Here is a 20,216-nt window from a genome sequence, read left to right as displayed (position 1 = left end):
TGGTTACAGTGGAAGAGAGCAAGGTGGATAGATAGCCAAACTCTGTTGGCCTCAAAATCAGGCTGGAAAAACAACACCCTTTCCTCGAGTAACAGCTGTTTCCAGCCATGTCAGAAATACCACAAGAGCAGCCCTTTTGACAGGGTTTTAATGCTCCCACTTCTGGTCCTAGCCCAGAGCGGAAAGTTCAGAGACGCTGGAAACAAGGGCAAGTGCCATCCAGTCCTTTGTGGCCTTTGTACTGATGGATTGTCAAAGAATCTGACCAGCTGGTGACCAGTAAAATAATGTGACCCTGAACTCCTCAGCAATTATCAACCGGTAACCCATAATTTTTGCTCTATAAAATTAAAAAAGCATCTCAGAGAAGCAGTTTGGCCTGTGTCCTTAGTGTCACTGAGTCCCTCTTGAGAGGTTCTGAGCACCTTTAGCTCCTACTGCCTGAATGGCTGCTATGCACTTTTCAGACAAATACCAACTTGCAGAAATGGGCCTGTCATTTCCAAATATTTCCTGAAACTTTGGCCTTATCTACATGAATATTTAGTTCACAGCAACTTGGAGTATGACTCTGTCCTGCACAAATCAGCTGTCATTTGAAAGTGGTGTACCTTAAAATGTGCCAATAAACAGTACAAATCGGCAGTGTCCCTAAGGACAGTCAGTGTGAGATAGATTCACAACCCAGCTTGTGGAACATTTGGTCTTTGTGTAGACAGTCCCTTTATCCAGTTTCCTACTATAATTGTCCATGCATCACCAAAGACATTTCCAGTGCCATTTTTAGGATTCCTGACACCCTGATGCTGTTTCCGTTCATTGTCGCTGTTTGTGTGTGATTACAGGTCCGTGGTCACAGACCATTCAAGATGCTGGTGTGAATGAGCAGTGCAGCAGCATTCTCAACAACAAACGGTTCATGCTGGATATGTTGTATGCCCATAACAAGAAACCCAAGGATGAAGAGGAGAAAGAGTTGGAGGAGAAGGAGGAGAAGAAGGCGACGGAGGAAAGTGATGAGTCAATCACCAGCCTAGCCAGTAGGATCTCTATCCTTCAGGCCAGCAAGCAGGCCAAAGATGAAAGTGTCAAAAAGATGGAGGTTGGAAATCTGGACAACCAAGGCAGTGTGAAAGCCTTTGCAGAAAAATTCAACAATGGTGAGCTAGCCAAGGGGACAGTGTTGCCCGAGGGTGAGCTTGATGAAATTGTCCCTGAGAAAACACCAGCACAGCCGAAGAAGGAATCTGACTACATTTGGGATCAGCTCATGGCTAATCCTAGAGAACTTAAAATCAAAGACATGGATTTTACAGACTTGGGGGATGAGGATGATGTAGATGTGTTGGACTTCGATATGGGTCCTGGGGACTCCCTGATTCCCCCTCCCCCACCTCCACCTTCCTTTTTGGGTTTGCCTCCTCCACCACCTCCACCACTGTTTGGCTGTCCACCTCTACCCTCTGGTAATTTATTGGCTCCTCCTCCACTGTTCAGCACTCCTCAGGGTTTAGGGTCACCCCAGGTTCCTAGGGGTCAGCCAGCATTCATGAAGAAGAAGAAAACCATTCGTCTGTTTTGGAACGAGGTACGGCCATTTGAGTGGCAGTGTAAAAATAACAAACGCTGTAAAGAATTCCTGTGGTCGAAACTGGAACCCATTAAGCTGGACACTTCCAAACTGGAACACCTCTTTGAGTCTAAGTCCAAGGAACTGCCCGTCACAAAGGTAGTTCTAATGTTTTGTTTAGTCTTTACTCATTTTGAGTTTGCTTTAGATTAATGTAGGTAATATTTTATGCTTAAAAAGTTTAAAAAAGCAAAATTAGCTAAGGTAGCCTTTAAACATTATTAGCTAGAATCCTTGCTGTTTATGACTACGTTATTTTTGATTTGCTAATGTAAGTACAGTAATTGGTATCCGAGAAGCAATATTCTTTTCCAGTTATAGTACTAATAAAAGAAACACTGCAAAGCCTCATATAAAAAAATCATATATGTTTTATACATTTAGTGCACAAGTTAAGTATGCTAGAAAGAGAGACAGACACTCCATGAGCTAGCTGACATTAAGAGCTGAGCCCAAAACAATATACCTACATTACCCTATGCCATAGGACTTGTGTATATGTTTCTATACCACTGTTAGGATTTCATTTCAGCTGAGGAGTATTAGCATTCTAAGCTTTATAGCCAGAGTCTTCATATATAGGTTTGCTTACATGGGGGATATCGAGGAATATTAATCCAAATTAAAGGTATGAATTTGAAGTGGATTAGTTGTTAGACTATGAGGAGTCCCTGTGTGAGTGCTGTTATTCAGAATTAAAGCGGCCTTCATTTGGCTTAATTTACTTACAAAGTGAATTAAATTATCCTAAATCAAGGCCACTTGAATTCTGAATGAGAGCGTTCACAAATGTTTAAATGTGATTTAACTAATATACTTAAAATTCACACCTTATAGACACCTTAACATTTTAAGTACTCACATTTAAAAATATTTTCCCCATAGATACTAAGGTCAATCATGTATTAAGGAAAGGGTCATAACATTGAAATATGGTTCTGCATGGAAAAGTGCAAATAATCTTGTGGTTCCATGTAAAGATGTTAAATTTCAATTAATCAGCTAATCGAGTAGTCGATGGAATTCCATCGACTACTCGATTAGTCGATAAGGGATGTGTGCTCGCTATCCCCACTGCACATCTGCCTTTTAAGTGTAGTAAGAACCTTCCCTGACTACAAGAGATGTCATAATTTCTTGATGCTTTGAGCATTACATAGTTATGTTACCAGACTTAGAGGATTAATTTTATGGTAATATTCCTATGAAAAAGAATTCTTAGCAAATCAAGATTTTTCTCTCATGCAATTTTCATGTTTTCATTATGAAATTTGAATAGTCATGCTATCTAAGTCAAGGGTGAAAAACATTTCTGTTAAAGTTGTCAAAAAAGACCACTCAAGCATGATATTTATGCATGAAAAGAAGAGAAATCAGTTTGACTTTCAGATCCTAGGTTCTGTTAGAAGGGGTTGGCAATATGATAAAAAATTATTTTGACAAATAATCCTAACACACTTGAAATGGAAATCATCAAGAGACAATTAACATGGAACTAGGGCTGTCAGCAACTAGTCGACTACCTAATAAGTTTATCAGATAATCGAGTCACTACTCATCTAGTTGCTTCCCACTCCCTTGCTGCCTCTGATAGAAAGGCAGCAAGGGGAGGGAGGAGGAGCCAGTGCTGGGGGGAGCCAGCTTAAAAGATGGCTGCTCCCCCAGCACTATCTCCCCAGGGAGACAGAGGCACAACGGGGGAAATGGCGTGAGTGCGGACAGAAGCAATCCCAGCTCGCGCCGGGTCCCAACTGCTGCGCCTCTGCCTTTTATATGTAGTAAGAGCCCCACTCGCCCTGGGTTCCCTGCTGCACCTCTGCCATTTAATTGTAGTAAGAGCCCCGTGGGCACAGTGTGGAACTGAGGGCCAGCGGGGTTCTTACTATATTTAAAGGCTACCAGTCCCTGCTCCCACCATTTGCCACGCTGTACCTCTGCCTTCCCTGCCCCACTGCTGAAACAATGCTAGGGAACTGGGTCCTGCTTCCCCCTCCCCCGCTGCCTCTGGAACAGAGGCAACAAGGGGGAAGAAGCGACTAGTCAAGTAGTGACTCGACCATCCCATAAGCCTAGATTTATTGGGTAGTCGACTGATCGCTGACATCCCTAGTTCCATGTTAAATTGAATTGAATAGTTAAATTTAATGGAAATTTAAAGGTAGCCTTTTAAAAGTTATTAGATAGAACTCTTGCTGTTTATAACTACATTGCTTTTGATTTGTTAATGTAAGTACAATAATTGGTATCAGAGAAACAATATTCTTTTCCAGTTACAGTACTAATAAAAGATATACCATAAGGCCACATATAAGAAAATCATTCCTTGCCAATGTATCTGTTGTACATATGCCTAAGTTCTCACATTAGTACAAGTTTTATAACAACTCTGAAAAACCACATAGTACCATGATCATTTTACTTTTCTGTTATTGGTACAAGTGATTAAGTAGCCATATGTTCAGAAACAAACATTCCAGGAGACTAGATGCCTTACAGTGTTGAAAATTAGATCTCTTGTACTTCATATTTAGGTCAAATCCAGTTTAAATGGTTCTAAATGGCAGTTTGACAGTCTATATTTTGATGTCCTTGGTCAGCCAGATACTTCACAGTTGGCTGACTTAGCTGATAGGCCAAGGATTCGATGGATCTGAGATATTAACACTGTTTCTCAGTTCTAGATGCTGTTATTCCAGGTCAGGGTTGAGAGATGTTGTATCAGTTCAGGAAAGCTTGCCATACCCTGCTTTTGCTTTTGGGTGTAAGTGCTCTTGGGACTTCTGCTTACAATGATGTCAACTGGCATCTTCCAAAAACACTGAGTCCCCCCCAAAAAAACAGAATAAAAAGTAGAATCAGAAGTCCTGCTGATTAATTTATTCAGCTGACTTTGAACTCTGGGCTTTAGCTGTGAGTGTAATCATTTCAGCCATAGTTACCAGAATTACAGATGTGTCATAAAGGTTATGTGTTGGTGATGTGAATGAAATAGCCACAGTTTATAAAATGTTTGCACAATAAACAGTAGGTGTACATATACATGACTTACATCATGCTACAGATGTTATACTTTTAAATTGAATTTCTATGACACAATAATTGCTCAATGATTTTCGTTGTGTGTAGATCAGAAATGTATTTCAGACAGATTTTAAAAATAAATCCAAATCAATATTTAACTCAGGGTATGTAGAACTTAATTTCACACTCTCTACTTTTTCACAGTGGACTGTTGGTAAAATTATGGCATATTATTCCTCCTGTCTTCCTGCCTTGTAAATATAAATCTGTCATAGACAACTCATTCTGAATGTAGACTGGAGCAGAAGGAATGTGAATGTTGTCTAGGAGCCATAAAACAAATCATTCTTTAGGAATATTGAGTTATAATATATTTCCATCTCTGCAGAGTTTGTTCTACACTTTATAATGCCAATATTTTGATGACTTGGTCTGCCTTACTTTTACCCATTTACTGTAAATTATGTTAAAAGTTGAGATTGTTTTAATCATTGGATTGATTTGTTGATTTTCCAGATCATTAACCAGATAGATTTCCAAGCTCTCCTCACTCACCATTGCCCTACACAGGCTTCCTTTCCTTTCTTCCATGTGTTGATAGATGCTTTGGCGCAGCATCTATGCTTTGGCTGGCAAGATGAATCAGTAGGTTTCTTTGAGAGCAGTGTAGCTTTGCGAAGAGTGATCTAGATGACAACTTTCTCTTGGAGGTTAGTCTCAGAGACTTAGTGTCCGAAAGATAAGTGGTCATCTGAATCACTCTATAATTCACAACTGTGCTGACTTCTAAGAAACCTGATGATTCATCTTCCCAGTCAAGGAGCAGATACTGTACCAAATTTACCAGCAGCATATGAGGGGCCAGGACTTCTTTGGATGAGAAATTATAAATTTAATTTCCAGGATGTCACTTCAGTAATACAATACTGGTGCTTCCTTATCCTTGCACAGGAGTTTGAAGTGATATTTCAAGACTTACTGTTTTAATGGACAAACTTTGGGTAAGCCTACTAAAGTTTTGATGTATAGCCAAACTTTGGAAAACTGGTTCTTCCTCACTGTAACCCAACATCTTTCCTTCCACTCAACCAGGACTTATTCCTTTTGCGATTTCATCAAGACCATCTTAACATCTTTCATATGAATCCCAGGGATGCTCCATGTTACTTCCCTGACTTTCTTCTCTTCCTTTGAGTACAACCTGCTTCTTGGGCTCTGCCTGATATCTTGGACTGCACTTTGTGACTAGTGCTATCTGTGATCCTGATCCAGCTCCCACTGAAGTCAGTGGCAAGAGTCCTGTGAATTTCATTGGGCATTGGTTCAGGTCTTATCTCTCCACCCCACCTGATGGTAGCCTGGTCTCTTATTGCTGGCCTACACTGCAGCTCTATTTCAGGATACCGCAGTATCCCAAAACGGCTATTCTGCATCTTTGAGCGTGCCTTTTATTCGAAATATAATGGGCTCACTATTCCGACGTCCCTGGGAACCTCATTCCACAAGGAATAAGGGACGTTTCGGAATAGCGATTTATTTCCAAATAAGTGCTGTGCAGACTGCACCAAATTTCAAAATAATCTTCTTCTAAATAACATTGAAATAAGATACACAATTTGCGTATCTCATTTCGACCTACGGTGCAGTGTAGACACACCCTTAGACTCTAGTCTTCAGCTCATCCAATCCAAGATTTGTCCTGTTTCCCATCTTCTCCTTCTGACAAATCTAAGTTGGGAGGACTGAGGTGTGTCTTCTTTTTTCAGACTAGCAGTTGTCTTCAAATCTCAAATACCCTGAGACTTCTGTGAGTCAGAAGTATCAGAGATTATTGACTCCAGGAAGCCTGGATCATGTAAAATTTAATGAAGAACAAAAAATACCTCAGCAAAGATTTTCAGACTTCTGAGACTCCCCATGGGTTAGGGGGATTATCATCAAACCTGTTGAGGACAGGCAGTGCAGGTCTTATCTCAAATAGGAATAATTGAAGAGACATAACTGAACTTGTAAAATAAAATACATATACACATGAGCTCACCTTTGTTCCTTGGCTTTGCTTTGAAGATTGTGCTGAAAGTAGCCCAGCTCTGACTTTTTCCTGACCAGTTTGTCAATTTCCAGTGAGAACACATCCCATTGTGCCTGACTTCTACTGTCCAATGACTACATTCTGAATCAGGTCCACTGCGCAGTCGTATAAGAGCGACTGCCAGTCCAGTTTGTACCCCTAAAATCAGAATACAGAGCAACGAATAAAAGTTCGGCCAGTCAGATATCAATGCAGTAGATGTAGTCAGTTATTCATCAAACAAATTATTCAGAAAATTGAGAGAGAGAGAGAGAGAGAGAGACTAAAATTAAGATCAGAAGAGAGGATGAGGTATGCATTTCTTGGCTCCATCTTACAAGATATGCTCCTTGATACAGCTGCAACCAATTTTACTCCTGTTTCTAATCCTTAACAATGATTTCCACAAAACACAGCTATAAACAGCCACTTCCTGATGCTGGCTCACAATAAGTTTTTCATTAAACACAATAGACTACAACAAAATAAAATAAAATAAAATATACCTTAGATAGCAGAATGTAACATGTGGAGACATTTGTGATTTCTGGCAGAAAATTGGTAACATAACAGAGAAACTACTGCATGATTACACGACTCACAGCATTCTCCATTGCAGACAGTTTATGTGTGTGCTGGACTAGAGGTCTGTGACAGCTTGTTAGCAAGCATAAAGAGAGAGATCATCTTTCCTCACTGAACAAGTCTGAAAAATTTCTGCCCTTTATGCTGCTACACAAGGCAGGTATGTGGGCAAGATGGTTCAAAATATTTATTTTTCTGCCCAAAGAGATGAAAAAAATGCACCTCTGCTTTGCTAAATTATGTTATACAACCCTGCTCTTGTCTGCAGTAGGGATGTTAGCTATCAGGTAATAGAATAGTCAACTAACTGCATGAATTATTAGCGGTTAGTCCCCTGAGATGGGGCTGGCAGCTAGTGCAGTCTGGCCCCATTCCCATGGAGTCCACTGCACCCCGCACTGCAGCCTCTGAATCATAGGCAGCAATGCAAGTTGCCAGGCGGGAACCAATCCATGAGGGAAGCCAGTTTAAAAAACAGCTTTCTGTACACATCCCTCTTCGGCCTTGTCTGTACACAGTAAAGTTGTTTCACTTTAACTGTATCACTATGCCATCCTGACTGTGAACCCTATTATACTGGTGTAAAAGTGTTTATAGCTATTGACCATTATAGCTATTGAACTTACAAGAAGGAAAATAAGTTATAGTAGTGAAAAAAACCCTTTATACTGTCATGGAGTATGTCTAGAATACACCTTTCTGTCGACAGAGAGATGTAGATTAGGCACATCGAAATTGCTAATGAAGCAGGGATTTAAATATCCTGTGCTTCATTAGCATAAACATGGCCACTGCTTTTTTTTTTTAACTGAGTTTTTTCGAAAAAAAGGCCGTCTAGATATGGATCTGTCAAAAATAAACCCTTTTTCGACAGATCCTGTAAACCTCATTTTTTGAGGAATAAAGGATCTGTCGAAAAAGGGTTTATTTTCGACAGATCTGCGTCTATACTGCCAGGGGGGGTTGAAAAAACTCTTGTTTTGAAAAAAAAGCGGCAGCCATGTTTATGCTAATGAAGCGCAGGATATTTAAATCCCTGCTTCATTAGCAATTTTGTTGTGCTTGATTTGCACATCTAGACGTAGTGATGGTGGCGTTCTAGGGACGTAAGAGTTTAACTGATAAGCATCACTTTATCCATTCTTGTGGTGTTTAAACACTTCTGTAGTATAAGCATTATACAGCAGAGCCCACAGTGCATGTAACTTCTAACATTTACATGGTTACTTTTTTAAAACTTTTTTTTCATCCATACTGCATACACTCTAAAAGAATCATACTGTTAATAGTGATAGTTACACCAGAATGAGAAAGTGTGATAGGTTGGTGATAGTATAATTATGGTCCAGTTATTGCTATGGCGCAAACTCCAAATCATGGCAGAACTTAGCTGCGTTAACCTGGGAGTTGGCCAGGAAAAGGTTGAGACTCAGGCAGTCACAATTTGCTTCCCACTTCCCCCTGTGATCCAAAAGGGAAGTAATATGCCTCGGTTTTATACCATGCATGGATTATTTCCTGTTCCTCACAAGCATAGCTATGTGAGCTGACACACTGGTAGGTGGAGCCAAAGCTTAAAGTAAAGTACATGCTTAAGTGCTTTTGCTGAATAGGAACTTTAGACTTCAAGTCAAATTCCTAAATTTGATCCCAGTATGGATCTGAACAGCATTTTTCCACCCCCTACTGTATGCTAACATAGAAAGAAATATGCTTACAAAGTCCACTGAATAACAGAGTCCTACATCATATGCCATATTCAGTTACGTCCTCGGCTTTCCAAAAAAAGGTACCATGCCTTCCAATGCAGTGTGATGAAAAAATAAAATACATGTTCCCTAAATTAAGTCTATATTGAACATTTTATAATACCCCCATACATGTTTTGCAAATTAGTGTGCTTAGTTGACTAGGCATTTTTTGTCCATGTTGGGTGGGAAGAATTTTTTTTACATATTTTACAAAAAATAAATACATGACTGAGATCTGTAAAATATATATTTTGCATTTTCATTGTTATCTGTATTGTCATTACTGTCTAACACATCTTGCCTGAAGATCTCAAAGCCCTTGGCATATGTTAAGGACTAGATTATGACTGGCCCTACAGGGAAATGTGAAGGAAATGGGAGGGTAACAGTAGGTCTGCACTGCAGGGATCAGCCACAGTACTCTGACCACAATCAATGGGATGGTGTTATTCCTTCAGAAAACAGAGCAGGCAGGACACATGTTGCACCTCCAGAAAGAAGGTGTTGGAGCTCCTTCTGAGAGCAACCATGGAACCTTTGTCTGCCTTTGTTTTTCTAACATTATAGACCCACCTGCAAAAAAGCTACACACAATCTATGAACTATGTAAGTATGACTGTCTCCATTTTATAATTAGGTGAGATAAAAGTGAAGTGACATATTCAAGATCACATAGCCAGTCACGGCACAGCTCAGAAGCCCTGATTCCCAATTTCCTGCTCTAATCGTTTGTGTACACTTCCATTGAGCATCCCTGCAAATTCTACCACTTTCTGGCACCATTTAATTTCTGTCCAATGGAGAGATCTATCACTTCATACTGACAACATCAAACTTAAGTTAAAATTTTTGAATCCTGCCCCAATTTCTGTACTCCCAAGACTCATGGCAAAAAGTACATAATATATTTATCTTACACAGTTATAAGACTAATTTCTGCCTTCTAATTTAAACTCTTGACAGCCACCTATGACTTCAGTGGGGATGCATTGGTGTAAAGGACAGTAGAATTTACCCCATGTTTTGCTTATAGATACACAAGATTTTATTGTCATTGTTGCTACTATTATGTAAGTCCAAGTCACTGAAGACCAATGTAAATAATTGTATCAAGTTAATTTTCTTCTCTTTACCTGTTTACCAAGAAAACTGCTGCAGATGGAAAGAGACAAGAGATCATTGTGTTGGACTCAAAACGAAGCAATGCTATTAATATTGGATTGACAGTGTTACCCCCTCCAAGAACCATTAAGACTGCTATTTTGAACTTTGACGAATATGCCTTAAGCAAGGAGGGAATAGAGGTAAGAAAGGATAGTTCAATATGCTCAGTTTTAAATTGCTTGTCGAATTTTCTCTCTTTCTCTCTCTCTCTTTCTGTTTGTGTGTATCTATATCTATATCTATATGTATGTTTATGTAAAGATTTGTCCATCTGTGTGTGTGTGTGTCTGTTTGCAACTCCATTTGTTCAAGAATTCTTCCTAAACGGTAAGAGCTAGGACCACCAAATTTGGCATTCAGCTTCCTCTTATCCTTACTTAAGCAAGGTCAGGGTTTGAAAATGGGAAGTGCTGGTAATAGAACTGTTTTCCATAACATGGAAATGGAGGGGCACAGACAGGAGGGTTGTGATACTGAGAATGGCCACTGGGGACAGTGAGCCTGTGGGGGAGAGCTATACTGCAGAGAGACCATTGGGGGCGGCCATACCACTAAGAGAGTGGCCAGCAGGGCAGGGCTTCCACCATCCTGCCTGCCATCAGACGAAGATCTTGCTGGCCGGAGTGGGAGAGAAAGCCCTGCCAGATGGGACCCCACACACCTTGAGGTCCTCCTCAGCCTCCAACCCTCACTCTCTCGCCCCCGCACACACACACTCCCAGCCTCCTGCTCTTCCACATCTAGAGTTGCCAGGTGTCTGCTTTTGAACTGAACAGTCCAGTATTTGAGCTTTCTGTTCAGAAAACAAATTGAGAAAATACAACTGAGAAAATATAAATGTCTGGTATTTTCTAAATAAGATGTAATGTAGATTGTGATGTAATGTCAAGTGTGTCCGGTATTTTTGTTGAAACCATCGGGCAACCCTATCCACATCCCCAGGGCCCTGCCCTGACTCCTGTACCTCCCAGTCCACCAGACCCCTGCCCTGAAGGACCCAGGCAATATCAGGTAAGTCTTCTAGTATTATATATACTGTAGTTTATCTCTATGTAAGGAAAATATGCCTTATTATCATAAGGTTTGAAATTGGTTATACATGCCTGCACATTCTTTCATTCACTCCTGCATCTTTATTACTCAAAAATCTGTTTATTTAAAAATTTCAGTCACTAAAGTTTGGCTCCTAAATCCATGCTTAGGATTTTCAGATGTGCAAAGTACTCAGAACTCCAGTTGGTGTCCCAAGGGAATTGAAGATGCTCTGCCTCTCTGAACTTTGGGCTGTTTATTAAGTGTCAAAATATGGATTTTAATGCTTAGCTTTTGATAAAATTTTAATCTAAATTCATGCTAAGATTTTCAGAATCACTCACATATCTTTCTTTGTGTACTCCCTCAAAATTAATTTCATATATATTTAACTCATTAAACTCATTAAAATCCTAAATCCAGTTCATCATACATATATATTAAAATAAATGTTGAACACTTGCACATCATGGTATCAACAAGAGGTAAATTCACAGTTCCTAGAACTATTGGAAACTGTACAAGGTTTAATAAAGTTCATGACTGGTTTACTATTGCAGTTGTCCTAGATTGTATATCAGATGGAAAACAAATGCAATGGCTGGTTGTCCTCAAAATAGCATCTCTGTGTTACTGTTATTTGAAGTAAGCCAGGTGGTAAAAATATTAGAGATGATGTAATTTTTACCATTACATGTGTGAATTTTCAGATGTCCTTATCCAGATCCAAGATGATCTGTGTTATTCTTTTATCAAAACATTGTTCCTCTCTGAAGTCTAAAAAGAAACTTTTGCTGATGTTTTTATTTGATTTTTTAAATTTATTTTAACTGTTTTAAATAAACCTGTACCATTTACAGTAATAGTAATCTGCATGCATGAAGACCTTGTCTAAAATCCTAATTAACACCTGACTGAATATTCATTTGCAGCTCCTCCTCTTCAATATTTAGTATAAAAGGACAGGTTAAAATCAAGATACTATAGAAACAGAGCTTCAAACAGTTAAATGAAAAAAAAACTACTATGTTTTAACTTAATGCCAGAGTCTGATCTTCCTCTGGTGGAATACGATAGTTCCAGTAACACATTACTTGAATTCCATTGTATATTGCTCACATCCAGCAGGTGAATAATTGGGCCTCTATTAATTGAGAGAGACCAAACCACAATGTGTAGCAAAGATGTTAACAATATTCTATGCATCTTCTCCCTTAAATTTCCACCTTCCCTGGCAGACTCAACACTTCGCCAGCTGCTCTGGACAACTCACCTTTCCAACCAGTGCCACCTACTGTTAAGGCTTTACTAGCCACCCGGTAGGGTAGTGAGTGTTTTGCACCACCTCCGCCCTTTGTAGGTAGTCTTTCCTCAGGCATCCTGATTTATACAGAATTCCATAACTTTTTAAAATATGCTAGGGGGTGCACCCCCTGCTTGCTACCCTTGCCATCCCGTGACTTGCTGGCTGCTTTTGTGGCCAGGGAGCCTGTTAATCTTGCACTGAGCCCCGTTGCACCCTCCATGACCCCAAGTCACTCGCACCCTTTTCTGCTCCAACCCCACCGTACCCCTGGACAGGCCCCTCTATCTGAACACTCTCGGCCCATCTCACCTGCACCCTTCAATCGCCAGCCACCACCCCCCATACCTTTCCCACTCCTGCTCCACCCGCCAATAAAATAGTTAGTTTGTGTACAGTGTTCAGAGTCTCTCCTGGCAGCTAACATGGGACTATGGAGAAGTGACCTGTCAGAAAGGGCTGTGCTCTGCAGGCTTCTGGGCCTCATATGTAAACGAAAACCAAACGCAGTCAGTAAAACAGGGCCCTACTCCAAATGATTCCCTTCGTTCCAGGTGCTCCTGGGCACCCGGCTCGCTAGCAAGAGGCAGGGACTGGGTTACGTCTGAGCGGCCAGGTAGGGAGAGAATTCCCCGTTCTCTGCGCCTGAAAAAACTTAAAAAACAACGAATAGTCTAGCAGCATCTTAAAGACTAACAAAATATGTAGATGATATCATGAGATTTTGTGGGTACAATCCACTTCTTCAAATGAATAGAGTTTTAAAAGTCCAGATCCAAAAATAAATAGGGAATGGTGGGGGGAAGAAAGGGGAAAAAATAGTGAATTAGAGTGTTCAAGTTACAAGAAGCTGATATAGAAGGTGAAAATTGTTCTTGAGTACCCATTGTTTGGTTGGTTAAATCATTGGGATGTGGAAGGTCGTGTGCTAGCCAGGTAATGTCTTTATTCATACCTTTATGATGGGTCTCAAACTTGTAAGTGAAGTTAAATTCCAACCCTTCCCTATGCCTGGTTACTGTCCATCTTTGCAGGGCAGCAGCACTCCAAGTGTGCCTTTCCAGCTGGCATGCGAGCTCCCGCCGCAGGGCTGGGACATGCTCTGTGCAGACAGGGCACATGGAAAAATGGGGAGCCCCCAGCTTCACCTTCCTGCATACTACTGAGAACCAGATTTGGGTCACAAGGGAAGAGAGCCCGGTTGTGGTAATCTGGGCCACTAGTCATTATCCTGGAGCTCCATGGCCAACAGACCATCCCCCACCTCCAACCTCCATTCCTACATCCCCATTCTCCTGCCTCCACTCCTATATCCACCATCCTCCCTAGCCCTTCCTCCCCTCCCCACACTGTCCACCCCCTCCTTTCATCCTTCCCCCACCTCTATCCTCCATTCCTACACCTCCTGCTTCCATTCCTATATCCACTGTCATAGTCAGTTAGGCTATGTCTACACTACATATTTTGTTGAAAGACAACCCTTTTGCGGAAAAGCATCCGTGCCAATCTAGACGCTCTTTTCCGCAAATGCTTTTAACGGAAACACTTTTCCGTTAAAAGCATTTGTGGAAAATCATGCCAGTCTAGACTTAGCCAAGGAGATAACTTGGAGTCAGAAAGTGTTCTGCTACAGAAAGTAATAAGTGACTTACCTATAGTCCCATAAGCAGCAATGGAAACCAAATCTCTTGACTCTTAGTCCAGTGAATTAAATTGAAGTCTCTACTCCTCCTTCCATTAGCAACCTGCCTCATTTACAGCACTTCACACCATATAATTTACAAACGATGAAACAATGAGTCTGCGGGCAACAGGTTCTTTCAGAGCACTGCATATCTTAGCTGCGGTGAATCAACCAAATTGCTTCTCCCCCTTTTGCTTGAATGGGCTCGGACTCTTGTGGAGAAAAATAGTTTATGGTCATTTAAAAACAGATCACATTGTAATGGATACTGAGACTAGGACAGAGGTCAGTTTGTGCGAATTACCTTCACTTTATAAGTTCCTGCGTTCTGAGTGTTTTGCTTTGTAATCTTACCATTCTTGCGACATAGGTTTGATGATATTTAATGGAATTTCCTACATTTTTAAACAAGAACACATAGACATCATGCTCAACTACAGTAAACTTCAGATAATCTGGCACCTTTAGGACCCAGGGGGTGCCAGATTATCAGATATGCCGGACTATCAGAAGGGGGGGCTATGAGGGGTCTGGAGTGGGGTGGGAGGGGATGCCACCCCAAACCCCTCATAGCCCCCCTTATGATAGTCCGGTTCTGCCCCAGGCGTCCTTGATTCAGCCGCTGCTGGTCAGTTTCAGCAGCGGCTGAATCCCAACGCCTGGGGCAAAGCAGCTGGGGTGCTGCCGGGTTGGTCCCGTAGCGCTGCCCCTCGGTGCTGCGGGACCAACGCGGCAGCACCCCAGCTGCTCTGCCCCAGGCATCCCCAAGTCAGCTGCTGCTGAAACAGATCAGCGGCTGATTCCAGGAAGCCCGGGGCAGAGCAGCTCTGCCGCTGGCTTCCTGGAATCAGCTGCTGATCTGTTTCAGCAGCGGCTGAATCGGGGACCCCTGGGGCAGAGCAGCTGGGGTCCTGCCGGGCTGGTCCCGCAGCGCCGTCCTTTGGCGCTGCGGGACCAACCTGGCAGCACTCCAGCTGCTCTGTCCCAGGCGTCCCCAAGAGCAGCTGGGGTGCTGCCGGGTTGGTCCCACAGTCCCGAGGGGCAGCGCTACGAGACCAACCCTGCAGCACCCCAGCTGCTCTGCTCCTGGCTTCCCCGATTCAGCTGCTGGTCAGTTTCAGCAGCAGCTGAATGGGGGAAGCCTGTCCGGCTGCCCCAGCACTTCCGGGTTCCGGATGGTGCCGGACCATCAGGAGTCCTGGAGCATTGGATGCCGGACTAATGGAGTTGTACTGTACTTAAATAGCTGTAGAATACTCTATACTGTGGTATTCATGCAATCCATGTGGCCTCCTTCCATGCACAGCTTTCCAGACAGGATTCCTTTGGACCCTTTGCATACTTCCTTTGTATTATATACATTCACATATGTAGAAGAATCCTGTCTCCTCTTTTCACCTTCATTAATTGTAGATAAAAACATTGCACAGCCTACAAATTTTCCCAATCAGTAGGTTCCCATTCAAGCCCCTATAGAATACTGTCTAGCCATTAAGAGAATGCAAACTTCAGTCATGCACAAAATATGATTGTTAAAATTGCATAACTTTGACAAATGATTGTCAGCTTTTGCCGGCATTCTGAAAAGTCCATTTGCAATTTAGGGAATCTCTCCCTGCCAGATTTCAAGTGTTTGCCATCTGTCCCTGCTGTGCTAGAGCTGTTCATAAAAAAAAAAAAAAGTTGCCAACAGAACTTTTTAACAGATAAAATATATTTCCCCCCGCTATCCTTGTTCTTTTGCTCCCAGATTGAAAACATATTGGCCACATTCTGAAAGAAAGTTGAAGCTTGAAAAAGTTATAAGCAGTGGAAAATGAGCCTTGAAAATGAAATTAGTTTAAAATCTGAACTACAGACTTTACAATATTCTCTGCATCTGATAAGACACGTTACTGTCTTTTGCTTTTAATTTGCCAGACTGAATGGAGGCAGCTTACTCAGATTGTCATCTTCTCTCTCACTGTCTTTGGAGTGCAGAAATAATCATTTGTACCACTTGTCAGTGTGTCAATTTTCTCTGTATTTCTGCATGACAGATTTGAGCCTGCTATATCATTTCTTTGGTTTTCTGAATACCCATGCCATGCAAAATTTGGAAAAATAAGCCCTTACTGTTGTAGCAAATGAAGCAGCTGCCAAAGACTCCAGGAGTACATTTTGCACATAAGAATTTTAGCTTTCTCCATTTGCCTATAGACAGTTCATGTAAAGAAGCGACTGCCAAAAAAGTGTGGGAAAGTTTCACAAAACATCAAGGGGTAAGAATGGTGAGTCCCTCTACGTCTGTATGCCTGGTAATCAGACTGGAGTAACAGAAGGGGCTCTCCAAAGCCCCGTATCCTGAGAATTCCTCTAGCAGGGAAAATGATAAGACTACTGTAAGACTAGGACTCCTCACAAGACCTGACTGAGGTGCTGTGCTAGGGCCAGTCTGTGTTGGGATATGGATGCATAATGCAGCAGTGCAGAGCTTCTAAGCAGTTCTGCATCCTGCAAAGTAGCCCCAAGGAGGCAACAGTGACTTAGGCCATGTGAATTTTGCAAGTGTCCTCTGAAACCCCCACAGCCCTGGATTACTCTCCTTCCCCTATGCTGCATTTCTAAGAGCTTATCTTCACAGCTGTGTTTGCCCAAAGTATAATTGGAGAGCTGTCCCTAAACTAGCTCTGCCCCACCCAATCTCCAATTCAGTGATTCAGGTGCTGATGATGCTTGAGGTGGTTAAGGCAGGGGGTATAGTTACAGGCAACAAACTAAAGTTAGTACAGCTCATCAGATGCTGATTCAGTCACTTGGGGCTGCTAATCCAGTCACTGTGTGCATTGCCTTGCAGTGTGGCCACTCTGGGTATGTCTGTGCAGATACCCACACATGGCCTGGGTCCACTGACTGAAGCCTGTGGGACTTGCATGTAGAATTGCAGTGTCAGGATTGGCTGGAGCCTGCGGGTCCCAGAGCTGTTTTTAAAAGTCTAGTGTCTTTCTGCCTCCCTGCTGCTGAAATCTTCCCCACACACACAGGGAAAGGCTTCCTCAGCAGGCAGCTGCCAGAGACTTTCCATACTGCCTCCTTCTCTCCAGAGCCTTTTACTGCTGCATATGTAGCTACACTCCACAGTATGAACCCAGCCTGCCTTACACTGTGGTATGTAGCTGCACGTACCCAGATGCTAAAGGCTTCAATGCCATAGTATATGCCAACTGGGAGTAATCATTTTGCCTATTCTGTAATAGAAGCTGTGGCAGGAGCTGTGGGTCTATCATACTTTAAAAATGATATTGACAGTGCTGAATATTAGCATGCATAAGAACCTGGCAAAATCTTCTATTCTTCTATTTCCTTTGTTCTCCTGGGCTCTCATAATGAAGCCATAATGTTAGCATCAGAAGGGCCTTTCATTGAGGTTCTGGACGTAGGGATAACCCACAGGACTAATATTTTCCAAACTGAAATCAGATACACATGGGAGCTATTAAAAAACCCTCAGAGGGTGGCATTATATAAATCTTAAAAGTTGGCAGATTTATGTCAAATATGACCGTGGAAAACCTTTGGAATTGTAAACAGACAGAACCAAAATCAAAAGGCAAATATTATGTTTGTCTTTAAACTTTACACTGTCAAATATAGACAAATCTTTCTATTCCTTTGACTTTTTAACTCAAATGGACATAAGCAGAAATAAGAGTGGCTCTATGTCATGTATTTTAAAGACCATAAAATGGGAGTAATTTGTTACTGAGATGTAAAGAAGAGAGAGACAAAGAAACATTGCTTGGTTTTAAGCAAACATATATTTAGTATGAAGAGAACCTTAGGAGCCAGAAAAAAGGATCAGCCTCTCTGTGTGTCCCTACAACTGCAGGGTAGCAATGAGAGATGATTTAATCAACCATCTAATGGAGAAGATGGCAAGGACAATCTGCAAAATCCTTGGTCTTTGCAAAACATGATGAATAAAGGAGATGGAGGGGAAGTGGAGAGATGAAAGTACCACCATCGTGGGAAAAGAAGAAGGTGCGAGAATCATTGGTGGAAACAGCTTCAGTATCAACAAGGAATTATCCTCAAAAATCATGTCCTGCAAGTTCAACTCATCCTGCATTAGAGTGTTACACCTCCGACTGAATAAGAACAGCACAAATATGTACTCCCAGAAGCACAAACAAAAATGACAATGTGAAAGAAGTCTATGAGGAGGTAGAGGAAACTCTCAATCAAAAATTCACATATACAATCAAAATGGGAGATTTCAGTGCCAAAGATAGAAGAGCGTGAAAAATTAATTGGAAGGTATGGCATCAATGAACAGAATCTATGGAGAGAGCAACTAGCAACTCTGGTGGAGATGAAAGAAATGTTCATTGGCAAATCCTGGTTTAAGAAGAAGAGCCAAGAGAAGATGGACATAGATTGTGCTTAATGTGAAGAACAAGAATGAGATTTACTATATTCTGATAAGCAGCGCATTGTACAAGGCATCTTAGAGTACCATCATTTAACACTGGTAGTGATCATCACTTGCTCAGAGAACAGCTCAACTTTAACAAAAAGGTGGAGAAGAATGCACTGCAGATAGCAAATCAGAGACAGCAGCCAAAAATATTCAACAAGGCAATCTTGAAAGTGAATATTTCTAACCAAGGAAGACTGAAGTCTAACAAATAACTGTGATAAGGATCATAAAAATGTCACTGGTAAGCAGAGGCAATGCGTGAAATAAGAAAGAAAGACTGAAGACAGGAAAAGGAAGTATCTTGGGGAAAATGCGGAACTTTCTTAAGAAGTTGAGGAATAGGAAGTGAAATGATTATGATAAACTTGAGTACTCCCTGCTCTGCAAATTGATAAGAAGAAGACTAAAGGAGGACTTGAGAAGTACCAAAGTGAAAGGCTGTTAAATACAGTTGAAGATTGCAGAAGTCTCAAAAAATGCAAAAGGGAATTAACACTGGACAGGTCAGCAATAATGGTGCCAAAGAACAGCGATAGAAAACCAGTAATTGATAGAACAAGGTTGGAAGCAGTCTGCAAAGATTTTTACACTAAACTGTTCCTGTTTCAAATAGATATCCCAGGACCAACACTTCAACCAACCAATGAGCACATGCCTCCAGTTCTTGTCAGTGAAGTTTGATATGCAGTTCACTAAGGGTACGTCAACACAGCAGAGCAAAAGTTGAATTAAAATATGTAACTTCAGCTACATCAATTGCGTAGCTTAAGTCAAAATAGCTTACTTCAGCTTTCAGCGCTGTCTACACAGCAGGAAATCGAAGGAAGAACGCTCTTCCTTTGGCTTCCCTTACTCCTCATAAAATGTGGGTTACAGGAGTCGAAGTAAAAAGTCCTTCAGTTTGCCATTATTTCAAAATAATGGCTTGCAGTATAGACACAATCTTTGTTATTTTGGAATAATGACAGTCACTGCTGTGTAGACATAGCCTATATGAAGGAAGGAAAAGCCACAGGTAAAAATGGAGTGATAGTTAAAGTAAGAGCTGGAGGCCTTGACCTCTAGGAAACCCTTGCTCAGAGATTTAGCCATTACTTGGAAATGCAGAGGATACTTCTAGCTGGAAGGTGTCCAACATCATTCTGCTGTACAAGAATGGTTGTTATGAAGATCTGAAGAACTTTCATCCAGTATGCCTTATCTTACATGTCTACGAGCTGTTCACCAAAATAATAATTTAACAACTTTGGTAACAAAGTTTGGATGAGCAGCAGCAGAGAAAGCAGACAGGTGTTTGAAGGAATTTCAGCACAATGGACCATGTTTTCATTATGAACTAGCTATTGAAATGCTCAGGGAAATCCAAATTCCCATTATGAATTGCCGTCGTTGATGTTGAAAGAACAAAGGTCCATCTAGCCCAGTATCCTGTCTGCCAACAGTGGCCAGCACCAGGTGCCCCAGAGAGGGTGGACCGAAGACAATGATCAAGTGATTTGTCTCCTGCCATCCCCCT

The 20,216-nt window shown here is 41.5% G+C and overlaps 1 protein-coding gene across 11 annotated transcripts in view; it reads left to right on the top strand.

The window, feature by feature from the left end:
* The window catches only part of FHOD3 (formin homology 2 domain containing 3), a 592,306-nt gene that overhangs the window by 499,499 nt on the left and 72,591 nt on the right, over positions 1 to 20,216 (top strand). For all 11 annotated transcript variants that reach the window (XM_075921655.2, XM_075921653.2, XM_075921652.2 and 8 more), the window contains 2 exons: positions 846 to 1,729; positions 10,204 to 10,362. In XM_075921655.2, coding sequence (XP_075777770.2) covers positions 846 to 1,729; positions 10,204 to 10,362 — 1,043 coding nt within the window. The remainder of the gene's footprint in view (positions 1 to 845; positions 1,730 to 10,203; positions 10,363 to 20,216) is intronic.

This window comes from Pelodiscus sinensis, chromosome 2 (assembly GCF_052426305.1).
Source record: "Pelodiscus sinensis isolate ZL-2025 chromosome 2, ASM5242630v1, whole genome shotgun sequence".
Classification (NCBI taxonomy): domain Eukaryota; kingdom Metazoa; phylum Chordata; order Testudines; family Trionychidae; genus Pelodiscus; species Pelodiscus sinensis.
This window is presented reverse-complemented; position numbering and strand designations above follow the sequence as displayed.